The 24,439-nt window shown below is 40.4% G+C and overlaps 1 protein-coding gene across 2 annotated transcripts; it reads left to right on the forward strand.

Annotated features, from left to right (window-relative positions):
• Nucleotides 1-10,990: 10,990 nt before the first annotated feature.
• LOC136767944 (CD59 glycoprotein) lies at nucleotides 10,991-22,547 on the forward strand. Of its 2 annotated transcripts, none has more exons than XM_066722035.1 (4): nucleotides 10,991-11,106; nucleotides 18,647-18,731; nucleotides 19,120-19,242; nucleotides 22,137-22,547. In XM_066722035.1, exons 2-4 carry the CDS (start codon nucleotides 18,680-18,682, stop codon nucleotides 22,235-22,237), a joined length of 276 nt encoding a protein of 91 aa, XP_066578132.1. In that variant the 5' UTR covers nucleotides 10,991-11,106; nucleotides 18,647-18,679; the 3' UTR covers nucleotides 22,238-22,547. The 2 variants fall into 2 exon arrangements, with proteins under 2 accessions (XP_066578132.1, XP_066578133.1); XM_066722036.1 differs by lacking the exon at nucleotides 10,991-11,106 and adding an exon at nucleotides 17,631-18,043.
• The last annotated feature ends 1,892 nt before the right edge of the window (nucleotides 22,548-24,439 follow it).

Below are 24,439 nucleotides of genomic sequence, written 5' to 3' on the forward strand. Positions count from 1 at the left end.
GGGCCCAGTGAGACGGACGGTAATAGAGATTTGGGGCCCCTGTGTTGCTGGCGGTGGGAGCTGCTGTTCTACACGAGAGCAGCAGAGCCTCCAGGGGGGAGCAGAGCAGCAAGGGGCCGCAGGCGCAGGCGGGACACTGCAGATCAGGGCCCCTGTCCGAGGGCCAGCCACGGGACTGGAGGCTGCTGCGCCGCCTGTGCTGTTGCAATTATGTTGCAGCTGCTCTTACTCGACTGGCTGTTTCTTTTTTTCTCTGTTCTCCTTCTGTTTTTTTGTTTTTTTGAGGAATTGCGGATGAAGGCGGGATTTTTATCAAGAGGCTCGCCTACCGCTCGAGTTGGAGCCCTGGTGGACGAGTCCAGTATTTCATTTGTTGTTTTAAATTCTTTTGAACCTTTGTATGAAACGTGGGAAGTAATTGTATTAAATTATTGAAACCCATCCCTTTGTACTGTTCTGCTGCAACTGGTGTGTGGACCCCTGGATAAAATAATCTTCAGGAAGAGGTATTTTTGTAGTTGTTTGTGGCTGCTCGGGGGTGTTGCAGCCCTAAGAGTCCTGATACTCAACAGGTGTCTAGTGCGGCTACTTTTATCATTTTGCCTCGACATGCGCCCCTCACCGGGTGATGCGTTTTAGTTCCCGGCCAAAAGTAATAGTTTGATTAAATAACGCCAACTATATGAAACCAACCTATGCTGGTTTTCTACTTGGCTGGTTTAACCTGGTTTCCCAGTCTGACCACTTGAAAAGTGGACAAGCCCCTTTAAACCCAGCCAAAGACAAGGCTGGTAGACCAGTTAAGACCAAAAAAACATCTTATGCTGTTGTAAGTTTCATTTTCTTTTTTCATCACAGTATCATCTTAAATATCATTAATGTCAAATAACTTGGTAATTAGTTATGTTTAAATTTCAACATGTAATCAATATTGAAGATTAAGGTATCAAGCAGAATGCAGCTTTCAGCATTGCTATTTAAAGATGGAACAAAGAACAGACAACACCCAATGCTTGCGTATACTTTCAAATGCAAAGATTTAAAAGAACTGTAAGCAGATATGAGCCAAATCTGAAGATGAAAAGCTTCAACTATCTCCATTTCTTATGAAACTGTTATCCTATCCAATCATTCCATCATCGTCCTTGCATAATGCAATAACCATTGTGAACATAAGCTGCACTTGTATCAAGTCACACACTAACTAATCGAGCAAACGGTCATTATAACGCAGGTAAAGTTAGTCTACTTTTTACTTTGAATAAACTCCTAAAACATGATGGTAATAAATGAGATGTAATACTTGGTTCAGCGATGGACCAGAACACAAACAACATTATATTAAGTACCAATATACACGAGGTGAATTCAAACTGTGCTACACGAGCACAAATACAGGGCAAATGTGATTTGGATTTGAGGCTTGAAGTTACTGCCAATGATCAAACTGTCAATATTAAAATAAAATAAAAATGACCGCGACGGTAAGAAACCCGCACCGAGAGCCAGAAAATGAGTGCGTTGGACGAGATGGGGTAAATGCATGACTGACGTCACAGATCCGGGAGATCATTTTGTTATTTCTATGTAAGGGAATTAGTCCGATTATTTCTTTTAACGGCACAAACCGGCACAAATCGAGCACAAACGAATGGCACCGGTTTGGAGCGATTTGGACAACATGGGGTGGAGAGTGACGTCACCGCTCCCGAAAACATTCTTGCTATATCTAAGGAAGGGAAATAGTTACAGCGTTTGTTTTAACGGCACAAACCGGCACAAATCGAGCACAAACGAATGACACCGGTTTGGAGCGATTTGAGCGAGATGGGGTGGAGAGTGACGTCACACAGCCCAAAAAAGAATGCTTAATATCTCAAACACCAAACCAGCACAAATGTTAATTTTTGCGGCACAAATCAGCACAAACACAGCACAAATGAATGGAATAGTTTTGGTGATTATTTAATTATATGGGGTGCCAACTTCACGGAGGTGTTGCGCTTCCCCCTAACTCAAACCAATAAACTATTCACAATGCAATATATGTTCTCCAACGGTTAAACGGTAAAACATAATTTTTAAAACACATTTTGCATATTTTAATCTTAGGATTCAATATACCGAACATCCCCCATTTCAGCTGTCGGCTTAATGCTTTGATAATTCTATGACGTTACCAATTAAATAAAAAAAAAACAATAAACGTTCCTTCAAGTGCATAGTGTTTCACTTTACTAGCTGTTCATGCTCTGGCTTACAAGTTTATTCTGAAGCACATTTCCTGGCTTATATCTTCCCCACTCCATTCTACACTATCTAGGGCACTGGCGGAGACCACTGATAAATATATTGCCTGCAGTTAATTTGTAAGTGCATCTACTCAAAAGATAAATAAAGGGGTGCCTAGTTTTCTTTTTCATTCCTTTTGAAGGTATTCATTCAACCCTCTACACTAACCACTGAAACTCCAGAAAAACTGTTCATGCAAATCTAGAACTACTTAAAGTCCATTACAGTGCATTTCAGGTCCGATCCAACAGACGAGCTACTGTAGCTCAAATTGCTGAAAAAGTTAATGCTGGTTCTGATAGAAAGGTGTCAGAACACACAGTGCATCGCAGTTTGTTGCGTATGGGGCCGCGTAGCCGCAGACCAGTCAGGGTGCCCATGCTGACCCCTGTCCACTGCCGAAAGCGCCTACAATGGGCATGTGAGCATCAGAACTGGACCACGGAGCAATGGAAGAAGGTGGCCTGGTCTGATGAATCACGAGTTCAAGGTGTTGACTTGGCCTCCAAATTCGCCAGATCTCAATCCAATCGAGCATCTGTGGGATGTGCTGGACAAACAAGTCCGATCCATGGAGGCCCCACCTCACAACTTACAGGACTTACAGGATCTGCTGCTAACGTATTGGTGCCAGATACCACAGCACACCTTCAGAGGTCTAGTGGAGTCCATGCCTCGACGGGTCAGGGCTGTTTTGGTGGCAAAAGGGGGACCTACACAATAATAGGCAGGTGGTCATAATGTTATGGCTGATTATATATATATATATATATATAGGGTTGGTGAGAAAGGGAATATAAGTAGCTGCGTTACGTAATCAGGCAGCAGAATGGAAGTAACACACAGTTCTACCATGTTGTGCCAACATAAATTAGGTTTCTACAGTGTTGTAGCAACATTGTGTGTTAACAGGGATTTAACTCTTTGAAGTACAGGCAATTGTTCACTTTCAAAGAAGGAAAAAGAAGCAAAGTGCAAAATGTGTGCACCACGGGACAATGTATGGTCTGCTCTAAAGGACTCAACTTCAAATCTAAAAAACAAACATCTGGAGGTAAGATTTTATTTTTTAATTGTGTGCCGCCTTAATATAATTATACTTGACATGCGAGTAGAAAATAAGCATTTTAATAAAAATGATAATAAATACCAATTTAATAATTACATATTTTTATGAAAGCATAAAAAGCAAAACGGCAACACATGCATAGTATAACCAAAATCGTTGTCAATAGTTTGGATAGGATAAGGTATTACTGCAGATACAAAGATAAATCCATGTACATTACAAATAGTTCCTGTGCATCTTAGCTGGTTCTGTGATCTTAACAATAAAATACTTAATATAATACTAAAATAACAACAACGTGTTAATAGTCTAAAAAAAAAAATCACATAAACTGAATTCAACTCGTCCTGTCATGGTCCCCAGCACTTACACTCCATTCCTGGTAGAGGCCGCCATTATCCTGTCTTTCCTATCACTTCTCCATGCTCTCATCTTTCAATCATCCTATTAATTAGATTAGATTAGATTAGATTAGATTAAAAAACTTTATTGTCCATTAGATTTACATAAAATGGAAATTTGCCTTCGACATTCTGGAAACACAACACAGGACAACAGTAAAAAAACACCTAAAATACATAAAATACATTTCCAATAGCAACAGTACTCATGGGCTGAAGGGGGGAGGCTTTTTTAATATATCATTGTTAAAAATAGCCACCGCAGAGGGCACAAATGATTTTTTGCACCCATTAATATTCCTCACACCCTTGTGCACTCTTGTTATCACCCTCTGCTCCCATTCGCCCTGCACCTCCCAGCCTAGGTTCCTGTTCCCTTTATAATCCCCTCACTTCCCTCAGCCTGGGCGAAGTTTTGCCAGTGTTCACTGCAATCCTGAACATTCTCCCCGTGCCCCCTCCTTGAGCCTTGTTGTCGTGACCCCTTGCCTGACTTCCCGACCACGACTCTGTCTGTCCCTTGCTTGCCCTGTTTGCCTGATCGCCTGCCCATCGCCTGTGACCACGACCACTTCTGTGCCTAGCCCTTGATTGCCCTGATCTGCCTACACCCGACCCGTGCCGGTCCGACCACGCACTGCACCTTGGTCCCCAGCTCCCGTGCCCTGCAGTAAACGTGACATTCCTGCTCTTTAATACAGCGTGCGTTAGGGGATCGTCACATGTCAAACCTTCAACCTCTTACAAACCGATAGATATCACTTTAAAGAAGGTAAGACATCAATAATGTGTTAATTGCAGAAACAAGATGGATAACAGTCATTGATACTTAAAAAATATCGCCCTAATTGCATTGATTTCAATTTGTGTTTTCGGTGCACTCGTGACTGTGTTTCACAGGGATAGAAAAATGCATTTAATTAAATCCCCTTTGTTATAGCAAGGTGCTTGATCCATGTATCTTCACAGATAGAACAAAATAAACTGTAGACTTTGTAAGCATATAATGTAGTTACAATTTTAAGACACCTGTTTAAGTCTTCAAGAAAATGCGTTTCACATATCGCTGATTAGAAGAAAACAAACCGTGAATGAGCCAGTGAATGTCATATCGCATTTATGTCGGTTTGTAAAAATGTAAAGGGTATCAAAATGAAGTTTCACTTGTTTAAAAATGCATATGCAAATTACAATATGCAAGAAAATTAAACCGATGCAAATCTTAATTACCATTTTAATTGTTTGTACTGTGGATAAAAATAAAAGTCCTTCATCCATATTATAATGTGTAGTGCATTTTGTTTCACTTCTTGAACTCGGTTGCTTTTGTTTTTTTAATAAAGGGGAAAAAAAGTATTCCAAAAGAAATCTAAAAGTATTCTGATTGTTACTGATTTGGAATAATGTATCGGATTAGGTTACAGATTATTTTCAAAACAAGGTAATCAGTATTCTGTAATGGAATTCTTTTTAGAAGTAACCCTCCTAACCATGTATATATAGTGTTAGTGTTTGCTTGGAGATCGTAGAACACTTTGTTTAAAGTAACTATGTAACTTGTACTCCAAGTACTTTTTAAATTAGCTACTTTTTACTTTTACTTGTAATTTTCTATACCAGTACTCGGGGATGGGCAAAGATACACCAAATGTATTTTAAAATAAGATACCAAATACCTTAATTTTTAGTGTATCAAAATAAACTACAAAATACAGCAGCCACAAGATGTATCAAAATAAACTGCTGTATTTTTGTATTTTAAAAATACTAAAAATACTTTTACAAGGGAGCATGGAATCACTTCGCAAACCTTCCTTCTATCGGCCTATTTGATCTCTCCCTTCACCAGTAAACTGACTCAGCTGATTAAGTAGACAATGTTTGATAGCAACAGCTTTTCTCTGCCTAACGAGTCATGTGATAAATCTGACATATGCAACAAGTTAACAGATCAAATATTCACATGTCCCTGTGATCACCCAGATGAAGGTTAGTTTTAAAGTAACCAACAGTTTAATGTTTAACTAACAGTTTGCTAATGATTCATAATTGTATCCTAATTTAGTTACTTGGTGTTTGGTAATGAAGGGCCTACTTTGCATCAGTGACATTGACTCAATGAAAAACAAGTAATTCATAAGAAGACAACTGATGGTACCTTTATTCATAGCAACTAGTTTCTAAATAATGAATCATTTGATTGTTAATCATAAATATAATAATAAATTATGTGTCAAGCAGTCATTCATGCAATGTTATGCAAAATCATGATCCTAATAAACAGCTACTTCAATTAGGGTACAATCAATTAGCAATCAATTGTTTATTTATTAATCATTGGATACCTATCTGGAAGTTGGAAACAAACATTTTAGCACTTTGTCAACAATTATTAAATGATCAATAGGTTTTGATTTCAAATGTAGCCAAAAAATGGAATCAGAAAGTAGCAACAGAACTTGTCAAGGAGTATTAACCCAACTCCAACCACTGAATCTATTGAGAGCCTCAGAATATACAGTAAGGGAAAAAAGTATTTGATCCCCTGCTGATTTTGTACGTTTGCCCACTGATAAAGAAATGATCAGTCTATAATTTTAATGGTAGGTGTATTTTAACAGTGAGAGACAGAATAACAACAAAAAAATCCAGAAAAACGCATTTCAAAAAAGTTATACATTGATTTGCATGTTAATGAGGGAAATAAGTATTTGACCCCTTCGACTTAGTACTTGGTGGCAAAACCCTTGTTGGCAATCACAGAGGTCAGACGATTCTTGTAGTTGGCCACCAGGTTTGCACACATCTCAGGAGGGATTTTGTCCCACTCCTCTTTGCAGATCCTCTCCAAGTCATTAAGGCTTCGAGGCTGACGTTTGGCAACTCGAACCTTCAGCTCCCTCCACAGATTTTCTATGGGATTAAGGTCTGGAGACTGGCTAGGCCACTCCAGGACCTTAATGTGCTTCTTCTTGAGCCACTCCTTTGTTGCCTTGGCTGTGTGTTTCGGGTCATTGTCATGCTGGAATACCATCCACGACCCATTTTCAATGCCCTGGCTGAGGGAAGGAGGTTCTCACCCAAGATTTGACGGTACATGGCCCCGTCCATCGTCCCTTTGATGCGGTGCAGTTGTCCTGTCCCCTTAGCAGAAAAACCCCCCCAAAGCATAATGTTTCCACCTCCATGTTTGACGGTGGGGATGGTGTTCTTGGGGTCATTCCTCCTCCTCCAAACACGGCGAGTTGAGTTGATGCCAAAGAGCTTGATTTTGGTCTCATCGGACCACAACACTTTCACCCAGTTCTCTGAATCATTCAGATGTTCATTGGCAAACTTCAGACGGGCCTGTACATGTGCTTTCTTGACCAGGGGGACCTTGCGGGCGCTGCAGGATTTTAGTCCTTCACGGCATAGTGTGTTACCAATTGTTTTCTTGGTGACTATGAGATCATTAACAAGATCCTCCCGTGTAGTTCTGCACTGATTCCTCACCGTTCTCATGATCATTGAAACTCCACGAGGTGAGATCTTGCATGGAGCCCCAGACCGAGGGAGACTGACAGTTATTTTGTGTGTCTTTCATTTGCGAATAATCGCACCAACTGTTGTCACCTTCTCACCAAGCTGCTTGGCGATGCTCTTGTAGCCCATTCCAGCCTTGTGTAGGTCTACAATCTTGTCCCTGACATCCTTGGGCAGCTCTTTGGTCTTGGCCATGGTGGAGAGTTTGGAATCTGATTGATTGATTGCTTCTGTGGACAGGTGTCTTTTATACAGGTAACCAGCTGAGATTAGGAGCACTTCCTTTAAGAGAGTGCTCCTAATCTCAGCTCGTTACCTGTATAAAAGACACCTGGGAGCCAGAAATCTTGCTGATTGATAGGGGATCAAATACTAATTTCCCTCATTAACATGCAAATCAATGTATAACTTTTTTGAAATGTGTTTTTCTGGATTTTTTTGTTGTTATTCTGTCTCTCACTGTTAAAATACACCTACCATTAAAATTATAGACTGATCATTTCTTTGTCAGTGGGCAAACTTACAAAATCAGCAGGGGATCAAATACTTTTTTCCCCTCACTGTAGGTATAGAGGACACATACACATTAATAGTGTAGTAAGAACATTTACTTAAACTCCAATAGAGAATACTACAATAGAGATTCTACAGACCAGGTATTCCAAAACAGTTCAAAAGTTCTACCAAAAACAGTCAAACTTATGTGTGAGTGTGTGTGAGAGAGTAAGCGTGTGATTGAGTGAGTGTGTGTGAGAGAGGGAGTGTGTGATTGAGTGTGTATGTGTGTGTGAGAGAGGGAGTGTATTGAATGAGTGTGTGTGCCCTGTGGCCTATATTGCAGAGGTTTTTTTAGGTACTGATGCCTTAAGCACAAAAACTGTGGCATTTAGACGTTGTCGATAGGGCTGGTTGATCAGTCCAGCAAAGGAAAATAAATGCTCTACTGGAGCTGAGGATGGGATGATTGTGTTAAACCTCACTAAAAGGTGCTTGATTAGGGGATACTGCTCCATAGATGCCAAGTCCCTCCTTTGATCCTCAAAGTAGTGCAAAGACTCCAGCTCTGCCTTGCTCTGAGTTGGCTTCTGGAAAACGTCCACATCCGATAACTTATAATAGGCTGAAAGTAGCCAACTAACATTAACTGTGAGGGCTGCTACTCAGGTCAAATAATTAGCTAGAACATTATGTAAATTGGTAAACGATTTAGCCTAGGCTACTAAAACAAACACCAAAACTTGACATGAACTGTTAAAAATTGTAGCAATTTATGCTAAAAATCGATGGAAAGCTGGCAACCTACACGTTTCTCACCTTGACCTTCTTCTTCGGGTAAGGATCAATTTTCTGTTCTGATCTCAACCAGTCTGGGCAAATTACTGAGTAGGCACCAATCAGAGGCAACATTTTTATGATGTCATCATGTAGACTTCTCACAAAGTATTTTACAGTATTTTTAAACTACAAAATACAAAACACTGAAGTATTTTGATACAAAATATGATGCCATTTTCATCAACCATATCAAATACAAATTACAAAATCCTATTTTGTATTTGAAATACATATTTTAAATACATATAACATTAGTACTGTCCATCCCTGCCAGTACTTTTACGTCTACTTCAGTACAATTTCATCAAAGTTACAGTACTTCTAGTTGAATAGGATTTTTCAGTACTCTTTCAACCTCTGCTCCGTGCCAAATGTTACCTCCAGAGTAATAATCTGTGATATATCTTGAACACTAGATGGCACCGTGCAGCAAAGATTCAGCCGTATCTCAGGACCAGACATCCGAGAGATACCAGATCGAATTCGAAAAGTTTGTTTTGTTTATTATATTTAAAGTATCTGTTAAGAATGATTACAATTTTGAGTCATATATAAACATTGCATTGTTTTTGGTTTACTATAACATTACTTAAAGTGTTTCCAGCACTTAGTCCCTCTGCATTTATTTACAACCATTTGCATTTATCTATGGAGTACAACCATTATTATACTTCTGTGCTTTTATCCCACTATAATACATGTAAAAACATTGTAAGATGTGTTGATTTATGTAGGCACATGTCTTTATTAGGATTCTACACCCATATCTTTCTGCTCTTCAGTTCATTCAAAATGCTGCTCCAAGAATCTTTACCAAAACAAGGAAACATGAGGGAGGGATGGCACCTTGGTGGTAGTTCACCTAAGGTGCCAATTACCCTCACACCAGCTCTGATCAAGATTTGTCTACACATATAAACCAGAGGGTCACCCAAAACAGTCAGAACTCTTCCGCTGTGTGATCTGATTTTTCTGAATCCACCAAATTATTTAGTGCTGAAACATTTGAAATTGGAGAATCTCATAAGTATCATAATAACTATTAAAAAAAGTTTTTTGGCAGAGGAAGAACAAACGGTAGAGTTCATAAGTAAAGAATAACAGAATTGATACTGCAGATTGTTTGCATGATACGGAGCTCTTCATACAACTGTGCTTTGCATGGCAGAGAAAGACAGTAAGGAAGTAATTAGTACATTTGACCAGAAACCATTTTGGTAAGATTCCCCGGTATTGTTTGTAGGAAAAATGATGTATTTCTATAAGGAATATAAATTGATTACATGGATGACCCAATATAATTGGAATGGGCCATAACCATCAAGTCAGTTTGCTGGGAGGGGTGTGTAGAGGCTGGGGATAAAAGGGTTAACTAGTTTCAATTTCAAAAAATCCCTGTTAAAGGAAGTTAACAAGATGTGGAGTGGTATGTGAATAACAATGACCTAATCACCTTGACCTTAATGTTGTCTGTACTTGATGTTCTTATATAAAAATAGGAAGATCTGTATCTAGACTTAGACAATAATGCAAAGGCATAGATTGAGAAACAGGATTAGGAGACAAAGACACAAAGTCAAACAGAGCAAAACAAGAAGAGGGAAGGTGAAGAATATGAAAGAAAGGGAAATTAAAACCTAAAGGTGTAGCTGCAGTTGTTCCACACTGCAGCTGTGAAAGGCCTCACAGGCATTGCTTTGAGGCAATACTTTGAAACACAAGTGCAGGAAGGTATAAATACCAGAAACAGAGCAACCAGTGTTGGAGAAATTATTTCCTGCTCAACTGGTCTCAGACCCCAGTGGAGTGGAATACATACAGTATTACTAACCACTGATACTCGTGTGTGAGGATGGAGGAACAGAAAGTAGATGAAAATATTGGATAGAAAATGCTTTTCTACTCCCTCTCTCCTTCTCCCCCACTGAGAACTAACTTTTCCATTTCAGGTCCTAAAAGTCCTCCAAAGGGTGCAGCGATAGCTAGCCAACTTGTGCACTGATGTCTCCATCTCACAGTAAGTACCATACCTTGGGTTATCGGCAGGCACGTGCACAGATAGGGCAATGGCTCAAGCACCACCTGGGGTCTTTCTCCCTTAGACTCAAAAACTTAGACTTTCTTCTTCAACTTCTTCACTGTAAATAATGTCACTGTAAATGTAATTCATTGTCAGCAAAAATGATAAAAAATAAGACATGCCCTAACTCTGTGGTGCCCAGTGAACAGGAATTCCACTGCACAATCACAGCTCTGATCTAGGCGTCTTTCCAAACTTGACAACTCCTATTGTGTAATGGAAATTGCACTGGAACATTAAAGGGTGTGTGCTTTTAAATGACAGTATGTTCTTTTGTTTGTCAGTTTAACTATAAAAATAAATAATTTCCTTGTTTTGCATGACACAGAGCGAGTCTGGGTATAAAGGGAAGATGTCTGTGCTAGTCACCTCAAAAAACTGATGCCGCTCATCGTTGGAGTAAGGTAAGCCAGCATCTTTATTTCAACATAATGTCTTTTACTAAATACGAAGAAACCACTGTGGAGTAGTGGTTAGGGCTCTGGACTCATAACTGGAAGGTTCAAATCCCGGGTGGGGCAGTGCTGTTGTACCCTTGAGCAAGGTACTTCACTTAGATTGCCCAGCTGGGTATAAATGTAAAGTTGCCCTGGATAAGAGTGTCTACTAAATGATGATGATGATAATATAATGTAATGTTGAATCTCAATGGGGATGTGTGGGATGTGCTGTCCAAACAAGTCTGATCCAACTTACAGGACTTGGTGCCAGATACCACAGACCTTCAGAGGTCTAGTGGAGTCCATGCAGCAAAAGGGGGACCTACACAATATTAGGCAGGTGGACATAATGTTGTTTGCACTTATGTTGTAAGTCGCACTGGATAAGGGCGTGTGATGTGATCTAATCTGATGTTCACAGTATTCTTTGAATTATCCTTAGTTTGAAATACAACTTAATTGTAACATCCTTCCCATTTTCACTGCACAGCAAATTTGAATGTTTGAATGTTAAAAGTGTTGAAATTCTAACAATTTCTCTGATTTCATTTTTAACACTGAGTGTTCAACATGAACACCACAACAGTGCTAATAGCACTGTGCTCAGTGTTGAAACAGCATTTTCCCAAAACTAAGTAGAGTCAAAAATGTACCAGTGTAAGCAACACTCCACAGCAACATATCATTAGCAAATAGAACAATGTAGGTGTTAAAATCAAGCCTTTTAAAGTGTACATCCACAGAAATCCAAAAAGTTTTAAATCAACACTTCCAGCAGTCCTTTATGTAAATATACATACATACATATAAATCTAAAAATGTATTGTAATTACAATGGTTTTATATGTAACGTTTAAGTAAATAAATAAATGCCCATACTACGGTGAAACTGCTGAAAAAATAAAGCTGCGGCTGTGAGATTTGAATTGCTGATAAAATAAATCAGCTCTATTAGCTCAAATTAGTGCCATAAGTAACGAATAAAAATTATGTTGAGAAAAATCTAAAGCAAAATTTATAGAATTGTAAACACAAAAATTTAATTGAAAGCAAAAACAAGAAAACAAATTGAAAGCAAATAATATTAGATGTTTGGTTGCGATGCTGTAATCTTTGCTTTCACTGCCAGTTTATTTGCTTTCGGTTTATTTTTTTTCGTTTATGAGTTTTGGTGCTGTTTTGTCCTGAGGGCGGGGTTAACAGGGATAGGTGGATCCTGGGTCTCCATTGGTCCAGTAGGTTTGAGTGACGGTTCTTCCTGACCCAATCAATGAGCAGGTGGGCTGGTCTGACTGACCCATAGCTACATGGCTTCGGAATTTAATTATAAACAAAGCATGCTTTTTAATAAAACTTGTGGACAATCGCTTTCTACATATTACATATGTGTTTATTTCATACAGCCTTCATACAGATATACTCAAATCCAAGACCAAATCTGCCGGGGGGTATGGGGGTCACCCCCATAAAAAAAAAAAAAAGTTTTAAAAATATTTTAAAAATCACTAACACATGGGATGAACTTTTTATGTATTTTTTACAATAATGTCTAATAGTGCAATGATGGTCCTGGAGCAACATTAATTATAGGAACAACACCAACACAGCGATATCAGTCATCAATATCTGCTCCTTTTCTCACTTACCTCATGTCACCTGCTCTCCCTGCCCTGTTGGCATCCTAATGCTCTCTCTCTCCCTCTCTCTCTTTACTCTGAACACACCAGAGTGAACATGACAGAAATATGATCAGTAAACAAGTGGTGTTTCTTGCCATGATGTTCAGGAATGGATTACTAACCATTTCTGATCTGAATGGCAATGATTATTATATCAAGAAACATTGACTCATCTCTTGTACTACTGCATACTTCTATCATCTATCTTCTATCAATGACTGGGACTCATTTTCTCATTGCTCTCAACTTACTTTTCTTCTTTTCTGAGGCTGCCAAAAAACTAACCACCCTTCCACTTGCTCATGATGACACTCACTGTGAATGAAAGCTGACTGTAATAAAACTGCTTTCACTTTAATCAAACGAACACTAATAATGCTATTTATAATAAGCAAGCACAGCTATACAGTATTCTATATGCAATAAATGAAAGCTACTGCTGTCTACATCAATTACACACGCAGAGCAACATAAATGATCGACACTTTACTCAGCCTTCACTGGTCTTTCTGACAGATATAAGTAATAAAGACATTGAAGTTAGTTGAACCCACCTGTGGGTCGCTGGTCGTTTTCACCAAAAACGTTTGTTTCCACTCCATGTAATTACTGACACTTTTTAGCAAACTGTTATTTATTTCCACAATTACAGTTCCTGTGCAAAATGACGTATTGATGTTGATATTTCAACTATCACAATCGACAGTTACATTCTAGTTTTTCACTTTTTAGTACATTTGAAAGTAATGCAGTAGAGAGACAGCACAGCGTTTGACATTGATTGTACCTCCATACTCACAGCAGTCGAGCAACGGCTCCTGCTGGCTAAGGCAACACCACTTAAGTTCAGTTATGATTATAATTACATTTGCTAATTATTATTTCGGATGGCGGTGCATGGCTGCCTGTCGTAGCACATTTTTATTTTATTTTTATTTTTATATCAATATATTTGATCATATTTGAATATTGGGAGGGATGTGTCCCCCCAAATACATATTATAATTAAGGCCCTGTGTGTGTATGTGCGTGTGTGCATGTACACTCACCTAAAGGATTATTAGGAACACCTGTTCAATTTCTCATTAATGCAATTATCTAACCAACCAATCACATGGCAGTTGCTTCAATGCATTTAGGGGTGTGGTCCTGGTCAAGACAATCTCCTGAACTCCAAACTGAATGTCTGAATGGGAAAGAAAGGTGATTTAAGCAATTTTGAGCGTGGCATGGTTGTTGGTGCCAGACGGGCCGGTCTGAGTATTTCACAATCTGCTCAGTTACTGGGATTTTCACGCACAACCATTTCTAGGGTTTACAAAGAATGGTGTGAAAAGGGAAAAACATCCAGTATGCGGCAGTCCTGTGGGCGAAAATGCCTTGTTGATGCTAGAGGTCAGAGGAGAATGGGCCGACTGATTCAAGCTGATAGAAGAGCAACTTTGACTGAAATAACCACTCGTTACAACCGAGGTATGCAGCAAAGCATTTGTGAAGCCACAACACGTACAACCTTGAGGCGGATGGGCTACAACAGCAGAAGACCCCACCGGGTACCACTCATCTCCACTACAAATAGGAAAAAGAGGCTACAATTTGCACAAGCTCACCAAAATTGGACAGTTGAAGACTGGAAAAATGTTGCCTGGTCTGATGAGTCTCGATTTCTGTTGAGACATTCAGATGGTAGAGTCAGAATTTGGCGTAAACAGAATGAGAACATGGATCCATCATGCCTTGTTACCACTGTGCAGGCTGGTGGTGGTGGTGTAATGGTGTGGGGGATGTTTTCTTGACACACTTTAGGCCCCTTAGTGCCACTTGGGCATCGTTTAAATGCCACGGCCTACCTGAGCATTGTTTCTGACCATGTCCATCCCTTTATGACCACCATGTACCCATCCTCTGATGGCTACTTCCAGCAGGATAATGCACCATGTCACAAAGGTCGAATCATTTCAAATTGGTTTCTTGAACATGTTCACTGTACTAAACTGACCCCCACAGTCACCAGATCTCAACCCAATAGAGCATCTTTGGGATGTGGTGGAACGGGAGCTTCGTGCCCTGGATGTGCATCCCACAAATCTCCATCAACTGCAAGATGCTATCCTATCAATATGGGCCAACATTTCTAAAGAATGCTTTCAGCACCTTGTTGAATCAATGCCACGTAGAATTAAGGCAGTTCTGAAGGTGAAAGGGGGTCAAACACAGTATTAGTATGGTGTTCCTAATAATCCTTTAGGTGAGTGTATGTGTGTATGTATGTGTGTGTGTGTGTATTTCTTAACCTAAACATAAACTGGGACATCACATGCTCTTAATGAATACGATGCCCCTCCATGTGCCTCTTGCTATATGACGTGATCTCCATCAGTCTGGCGTTGTGTTATCTGAGCAGCTGAATTAAAGTCTGCAGGTGACATTAATATGAACATGATATTAAACATGTTACTGTGCATGTAGCAGGTGAATACTGTGTTTTGTTTCAGTTCTGTATGTATTTCTGGGTTTAAATGGTGGTGATCCAGTGATTGTGCAGCTCTTGACTGCAGGTCTCTGCACACACAGGGTGTTTATATGAAGCGCCATTAGGGACATAATTCACCCCATGGTACATACACTATACTGAAATGCATACACTACAGACTGAGACGCATACACTACATACTGAGACGCATACACTACATACTGAGATGCATACACTACATACTGAGACGCATACACTACATACTGAGACGCATACAATACACACTGAGACGCATACACTACGTACTGAAACTCATACACTACATACTGAGATGCATACACTACATACTGAGATGCATACACTACATACTGAAACTCATACACTACATACTAAGATGCATCCAGTGAGATACTTCCACATACAGTGAGATTTCACATCTGTTTACACTGACATTTTACTTCCTTTTACACTGAGATTTGACTCCGCATACAGTGAGGTCGGTCATCAGTCACATGTCCGCTCAGCTCCACCCATTAGCCACACAAGAGCCATTTTTAAGATATAGCGGGAGGTTTATTGGCCAGGGCACGGGTTTATTTCTTTAAAAATCCGGTCTTATCTGATAATACGTCCCACTAGAATTAGCTCTGTCTGAATAAACAGCTGTCTCCCGCAACGAGTGTATGTATAATTATGATAATGTTGCCTGGCTATGTAAGTGTATTGGTGTAATACAATATCGTGTTGTTTATATTGATTGCCCCCTATGTCCCTCCCCTGAGCTCTGACTATGACTTCACATCTTGTATGCAATGATTAGCCCACAAGCATGTAGGACCTGGATTTACTGTATTTTTACTGTATGTACTTATGTCATTTTGAACTTGTAATTTGTACTGTTTTGATCTGTAATTGTATACTGTATTGCACTTGTATAATGCTCTTATGTTGTGTAAGTTGCCCTGGATAAGGGCATCTGCTAATAAATAAATAATAATAATAATATATAATAATAATGAAAGGTAATCATGTTCCACTACAACCCCGGGATTTCTGGCTAAACACAGCTGTCACACTCGCAACATGTGCGGCTCGATCTTCATTAAACACCTTTGAAACGAAAATAATAAATAATATAAATAATAAAAAATAATAGATAATAATAATAAATAATAGAAACACACACTATGTATTCTTTTATTTATAGCATTAGAATATGTAATCTGTAAAAGTACAGATTGGTTATGTTTATGCATGTTAAGCAGTATTAAAGGGTTAGGTGAGGCGGTGAGGCGGTGAGGTCAGTGCAATGTGGCGCAGGGGGTCCGGGTTCATGTCCCTGCCAGAGAGTTTAGAAGTGAAATAATATAGCTTTTAATTTTAGTTTCAAAAGGTTGCAGGCCGCCTCTCCCTCGTTTTCTTGTAGAAGAAGCGGCTGCATTTCTCATCGTCCTCCATGATGCAGACTCTGGAAAGGACCTTGATCTTCCCTTGTTCCTCTCAATAGAGGGCTGAGAGACTCAGTTTCACCCGGCTTACTGAGAAGGACGAGGTCTATCCTGTAGAAGGAGGAGCCAGAAGAACTCACCCAGGTGAAGAAACGAACCAGGTCCCGACCTGCGTCGCAGAGTTCAAAATCCTCCATGAAAGCAGCGAGAATCCTGCTGAATCTATCGTTACGGGGCTTACTCCAGTCTACATCCCTCGGGGCACAGTTGAAATCACCTGAAATGATAACTGGTGAGGTGCAGATCAGCAGCGGGCGTAGCTGAGGGAAAAGAGGACTCTCTCTCTCTGGCTGCTGGGGGCATAGACGTTGACCAACCTCAATACAGCCCCCATGTATTTAAAGTCGAGACTGGCCAACCTGCATGCCTCTATCACTCTAAATGTCTTCACTTTGATGAAGGGGTTCTTCAGGAGTACGGCAATCCCGTCCGCTCGGGACATGTTGGACCCAGACCAGAAGGATTCACCTAGGGTCCAAGTGTCCCGGAGATCTTTATATTCTTTTTGGAATGGGATGCCGCACTCCTGTAAACAGATGACATCAGCCTTCATTCCAGCCAGAGAGTTTAAAATATCATCCCTCTTTTTCACCTCAGCAACGCTAATCACATTGATAGATATTATAACTAAAGCCACAGTGGCGGTGAGGGCAATTACCCGCTCCATAACAATCATGTAAAGAACCCTTCCTCTTCCCCACTTCTCTCTTCTCCCTCACCTAGCTTAGTGCTCGCACCCATCATTTCAACCATTTGCCTCACCGCTTGATACTAAAGGAAGACCATGGGGGGGTCTCGGGTCCCGCCACCCGGTAAGGCTGGTGAAACTCCACTGGGCTCAGAGCCCGTGATGCTGGAGGTTCTCCCTGGTTCCCTTGCAGCCGAAGCCCGACGAGCAGATGGCAGAGCAGAGGCCTTGTGTGCGACGTCCCTAGGTCCAGGCAGTTTCACCATGCAGCTCAGTTCAGAAGGGGTGAAGCCCAGGCCTCTCTGCAGCACGGCCCTGCTGAACTCCAGCCGGGTGAGGGCTGCAGTCTCGCCTCCAGCCTCTTGGCTGAAGCGCATCGCATTATGGCGCCTCACTCCAGCCGTCCGCTGGGCCATGCTGCACATTCCCTACCTGGGAAAGTGTCCAGAGGCTCTCAATCCGGAGATCAGACAAGTCCACCTGGCTGGGGAGCTGCTTCCACCTCCGGGGCTCTTGCAGGGAGAAATACACAAAATGAATAAGAAAAAATGTGGTAGGTGTTGACTTGACATGACTTCAAATTTAGGGTAGAATGTATTTGTGGGTAAAGACACATTTTACACTCAACCAATAATTGCTTTACAATAATTAATATTTACAAAATAATTAAGCGCTTATATGAAAAATAACACAATAAAACATCAATTATTATGGAAACTACCACAATGCATTATGGGAAAGTTTAGTAATTTGGTTTTTGTTTAGTAATTTGGTGTTAATTCAACACTCTTTATTTTTACACTCTGTATTAACACTGTCTCTCAAGATGGCTTAACTCTCAGAGTGTTAATTTCACCCAATGAGTGATGAAAAAACAATGATTTTTTACACTGTAATTTTAACACTACATATTTTGCTGTGTGTTGAACATATGCACACTGCAAGATAACATTTAATCTGTATGAATAAAAAAATATATAGGCCTTCATTTATATATGCATATATATATATATATATATATATATATATATATATATATATATATATATATATATATATATATATATATATATATATATATAATGTGAGTATTTTTGATGATGATGATATTAATAATAATGACTGCGATTAACACGTGTACTCTGGTGATGTGCAGAAACAAGGCCAGTGTTGCTGAGACTGCAGAGAGATGAAGAGTTCACTGATTGTGGCTGCTGTGCTGCTGCTGGCGCTGAGCTGTGGTGAGTGCCCTGTGTCTGTGGGGTGGAGTGGAGACAGATACAGATGGTTTCGCTGGGGTTTAGGGAACGGATTGAGGTAGTGGGTGGGTAGAGTGGAGGGGAGTGGGTTCAGGTGAGAGGGGGAGGAGTTAAGTGGATTGGGTTGAAGTGGGGTTATGTGGGGCATCCAATCAAGTGTATCGACCAGGGTTTGGTGTGTGTGAGCTGAGCGCAGTGCCTCCATCAGCAGCCAGTGCACCTTGCCTGGTCTCTTTACTGTCTCCCTCCCCTGCTCTGTCTTTGAGTGTGTCCATATGGTCTTTCTTTCTGCCTGTGAATCTCTCTCTCTCTCTCTGTTTGTGTGTGTGGCCCATTTGGCTCAGGCTGTGTGTGCTGCTCTTCCCCACAGGGGACGCTCTGCGCTGCTATAAATGTCTGGCAGGGGGGAGCGGCCAGAGATGCACTCGCACCGTGGAGACGTGTCTGGGCTCCAATGATGCCTGCGTCAGCGCCATCTTCCTCCCACCCACCTGTGAGTCCACTGTACACTGCGCTCAGACACTGTGTCTATCTCTTAACACTGACAGGGTGTCTGTTACTTAATAATGACAGAGTATTTATTCTTTAATATGTATAGCGTGTATTTTAGTTAATATGTACAATTAATTTAGTTAATATGGAAAAGGTGAACGTAGTACATCACATAAACAGGGTGTCTTTTAGTTATCATATATTATACTTCTAGCAGACACCCTTATCCAGGGTTCTATCATAATTATTTACATTCAATTATGCATTTATACAGCTGGGATTTTACTGGGGCAATCTAAGTAAAAACACCGTGCTCAAGGTGTCCCCATCCAGGTTTCGACCCACAACCCTAATCCACTAATGCCCCGTTTCCACTAGCCACATTTAGCTGCATCTCAGGGTGGCCGTGCCGTCCCGGGGGGTTTCCACTGGGGAACAGCTACACCTCCGCCTGTGCCCGAACTAGTTTCAGGAGCGCAGTGTCGTATATCGTATCGGCTGAGTCGCTCACTGGTCCGGGTCAGTACTGTGACGTCACTGACGCAGCACGTCTGCATTCTGACATTGTAACTCCAGTAATGGCGGCCGGTCTAAATGCGAGAGATGCGCTAGAAACTTTTCACAAGAAGGAATATGTGTGTTTACCTTGGGAAAAATATTCACCTGGAGCAGTTATTAATGCACGTTGGAAAAGTGACACACAGGGTTAATTGCTTGGCACAGAAAGACATTTAAGAGTGTTTGAAAAGATCGCGAAAATCCTGCCGGAGAAAGGACTGCAGGACTGCAATACAATGTGCCCTGATGAAATACATTTTTTTTTTAAATACCGGCAAACATGAAATATTAATTAATTAAATTTTAAATTACAATGACTTGTAAATTATCTCACAATTATTTAAATGTCACGGTTTTTAGCATTCCCCTGTTTACACTATCTTAAAATTATTAAAATGTTTAAAAGAGGCTAATTTTTATGTGATCAATCCCATGAAGAATCGTATATTTTAATTATATTTGTAATCCCTCGTTATCGCTATAACTAGATGTTAATGGTAACCCAAATATAGACGCTTTACCGACTGCAGAAATACAAACCTTTCAACTTCACAAAACGTAGCGATTAATACAACTGATCCATCCATTACGGTGTCAAGGGTGTTTTTAAAGGAATCCCATTCCCTATAAAAGCTGATGCCCCGCGATGTTATTGATGTGATTTTTATTTTGCACATTGATGAAGCTGCAGGTACAGAGACAACACGCTGACACGGAATTTGTGGGAAAATTGTTCAGTAAGTTATGGATGCCAGAGTGTTGTAGCCGTATTTATATACACACATGAGTTTTGCTTAAGAAACTGGCTGTGACTGTCATACTGTGCATTTCATGATATAGATATGTAGTGACTACACGGGACAGATTTAAACCCAGCGACCTGTATTTCATACTGTAACGCAGCTCATTCTCCCACAGATAAAAAATAAGGGCGAATATGTAGGATACTTAAATTAAGCTATATTGTCAATGTTCATTTGATCACGATACAGGGAGAAGCAACACGGTTATTTACGATGCGCTGGTAAACAAAATAAACTATGTGAAATTTTAAGTGATGTAATTTGTTTTATATATTGTTTCAATGTGTCCCAGTTTCTACTTTTGAATACCTTGTATAACTGATACTATAAGACTGTGTTAGACATCGTAACCACATTTCAGCCCAGAGTGTATTGCACTGTAATGTTTGCGGTAGTTCAGCCTCCAGTTCAAAACACTAAATCCCAGAATACCGAGCGTCCAGATGCGGTTTGACCTTCGTGTTCAATGGCCGCGTTCACGACACTTCTCTGCCGCTAGATTGCAGACGGGAGTCTGCGTGTGACGTCACGGTCTGCGCAGACGCAGCGTGGACAGCTCTGGCTCTGGAGCTGCAGACTCAGCAGAACAAACATGGAGTCGCTGTTGACAGAAATCAGTCCTAATCACAGAAGTTCATGCAATCGAAGTTCCCTTCGTGCTCCACCAGGTTCATACTTTACAGTGTAATCAGAAAATGGGCCATTTAATCAGTTCATATCAGATTAAGTAGCTTTACGATCCGTTAATAATCTTTAATTAATAGAAATCTTTATTCCTACTCATTGTTGGGACACGTAAGGGTTAAATACTCACATACTGATCAAATTAATTACAACAGATTTTGTTTGTGTGTGTACAATATTATATATAGAATGGTTTCGAATCTACATTAAACCTGTGCATTCAGAGAAATACACATGTACACTATTTTGTATGTATTATTATGGATTTCCTTGCCAGGTGTGCAACTTACAAATTCACATAATATGTGGAAATTAGGTTATAATGTATACATACACCACTACACATGCATATTCTTTTATTGTTGAACTGTCAATCTTTAAAATATATTATTTCTGTTGTGCTTTCCCATATCTAGCATGAAATTAATAAGATCCTTCATGACATGATGCAGTCTGCGAAAAGTATGCGCAGACTTGGCAAAGTATGCGTGTCGTGAACGCGGCCAGTCTCTTCCCAGGGCAGCTGTATCTCAGACAGGGAGTGGAAACACTGCGGGTTTAGTGTAGGAGCACAGATACGGCCTGGCCACGCTGAGGGGCAGCTGAACAGGCCAGTGGAAACAGTGTATAAGGAGTCCAGAGCCCTGACCTTACTGCCCTATTTTAGTGTGTCTAGTAGTTATGTACAGTGACTCCTTGATCCTCTATGAAGTCGTTTATATTTCTTTGGGCAGTCGACTCATACAGTGTCATACACATTTCCAAAATTCATTAAAGAATAGATGTGTTAGGTCATACTATTTCTTTTACATCTCTCTCCCCTTCTTTCTCTCACCCTACTGTTCTACAGCTGGTTTCTTCCAGAGATGTGGCAAATCATCTGAGTGTGCCTTATACAGCACCACTAATTTAATCCAAGCCCGATGCTGCAACAGGGACCTCTGTAACTGAGTGACCAAGCTAAAATCCGATACAAATTTCTAAGAAACAGTGGAATTGACAGTAAATATCTTAACAAGCAAATATAAAGGGTGTGTGTGTGTGGTATGTGGTTGTGGTGGTGGTGGTGGGAGGGGGGTTAGAAAGTTGTGCCAGAGGGGAACTCTATGGCTGGGGTTGGGGGAGTGGAGAGAGAGGCGGGGGTGTAAAGGTGTTCTGTTTGTATGTCTGTAACTCTCAATCTATTATCAGGGAAAGCTTGTAATCCTCTCTTCAGCCTGATTCTGTCATGTTGGTGAAATAAACTGCAGTTCAATGTAAACCACATTGCCTAGCTTATGATGTACACTGTTCGGACTGCTGTGGAATAATGTAATCAAAGCTTTGTTTGAGTATTTCATTTGAATTAGCATTATCTTTAAACGCAAGTTTAGTTAATCTCTATCCCTATTTTGTTGAACTGTAAATTTGCTTCACTGGATAACTTGCTTTTTGCAAAAAATCTTTTTGTTTCTAATTCTGTGATTTTGTTGAGGTTAGTGTGACACCGCGGAGCTGACAGTTCTCCTCATTGAGACATTTGAAATTGAGTCCAAAAAGTACATTCCCTGGATAAAGGTTTAAACACTCACTACATATCAACAAGGGCCATATAAGAGACATTTTCTCAATGCTGGAGATGCTGTGGAAGAACAATCAGGTTAGAGCATTAGTTGCAATGCCTTTAATACACGCAGCGTGGAGAGGAACAGTGAATCAAGAAGATCCCAAAGTCGCTCTGCCTTCATTTAAAAGTCAGAGGCTTTTATACACAAAAAACAAAGATCTGATTACAATCACAAAATCATTACTATATTATCTTAGAGAGTTAGCTAAGCAGAATATATATCATTATAAGACAGAGTTCATAGGTCAACACATGGATTAGGGAGCAGGCACTTCAATCATACTGTTTGACATTGTCTCCAAGATTCTCATTGTAAATAACAAACAGAAATCAAGCTTCCTTCTGGCCTGTCCTTCTGGCTTGACCTTATCTTTCTTAAGTATACAAGTGAGTAAAACAGGTATGAGAGAGAGAATTTCTAACTTTCCTTCCACAATGCTCAACCCTGGACTTTCAACGCCTGAGACTTTGACCTGTCAAGTACATAATTCATGATGGCATTCATATCTTCACATTAAATTATCACATTAAACACATTAAATCAAATTATCACAGTATCACATTAAATTCTGTAAATTCCAGGAGCAGTTTTGTAATTGATTCACTGTCCAGCTTACAAAGTGTGCTATGACAATTATTACTGACTGCAATACAGTAATCCGAGACTCCTGTATCATAGCAACATTTCTCCTATGCAGCGAATTGTTGGGTTACTATATTTATCTGAGAAAGAGAATACTATCTAAAGGGGGGTGGGATATCACTCGTTACCATGGGAACTCATTAATGCATTGTCTAACAATGAGTGCACAGGCCTATAGGGTGCTGTGTGTTGTCACTCAGGCAGACCCCTCCTCTGTCTGCTTCAACTAGTACAGAGCACAGCCTCTTTTAACCAAAGCCAAGGCTCACACGTGACCTCCCAGGCTTTCAGTAGTATGCTCTCTATCAGAAAACTGGGTTTGCATTCACAACCTATCATTCCCTTTTGTATTCCCGAGAATACTACCGAAAGGGGGATGGGGTACAGTATATCCAAGCCGTTATGAGGGAGGCCAGTGTTGCACAGCCTGTAATGTATTAAAATAAAATCAAAAACGTCAGGCAGTGCGAGCTTCAATGCAATGCGTTTATTCCTTGATTTCCATCATCGAAAACTGCTCACGTCTGCCACAGAATGGTTCTTTTAGGTACTGCGCTAGTGCCGCCAATATTCGATTAGCAAAAAAAGAAAATGCATTTAAAAAAAAAAAAATAGTGCCCCCCTCTGTCTTGTTGTTCAGTTGTACATTTGCCCCACACCAGCAGCAACAGTTAAGGGAGCCAGCCCAGAGGCCACACCCTGCTAGGGTATGAGGCATCAGCTTAAGAACAATAGGAAAGGTGGCAGGGAATAAATAGAAACCAGCACACCAATAATCAATGGACCAATAGCAGGGGCCACAGGTCCAAACTCCACTGGACAAGAACAACACCACAAGGGAGGTGAGGTCAACAAACACCACAACAGCCAGGAGCATGTGCCATACAGTCCAGCATGGATACCC

The sequence above is a fragment of the Amia ocellicauda genome, chromosome 14 (genome assembly GCF_036373705.1).
Source record: "Amia ocellicauda isolate fAmiCal2 chromosome 14, fAmiCal2.hap1, whole genome shotgun sequence".
NCBI classification, from domain to species: domain Eukaryota; kingdom Metazoa; phylum Chordata; class Actinopteri; order Amiiformes; family Amiidae; genus Amia; species Amia ocellicauda.

Coding starts and splice junctions, on each gene's coding strand:
- LOC136767944 (XM_066722035.1), top strand. CDS start 18,680: ATGAAGAGTTCACTGATTGTGGCTGCTGTGCTGCTGCTGGCGCTGAGC. Junction 18,732..19,119: donor GCTGCTGGCGCTGAGCTGTG/GTGAGTGCCCTG, acceptor TCTTCCCCACAG/GGGACGCTCTGCGCTGCTAT. Junction 19,243..22,136: donor CATCTTCCTCCCACCCACCT/GTGAGTCCACTG, acceptor ACTGTTCTACAG/CTGGTTTCTTCCAGAGATGT.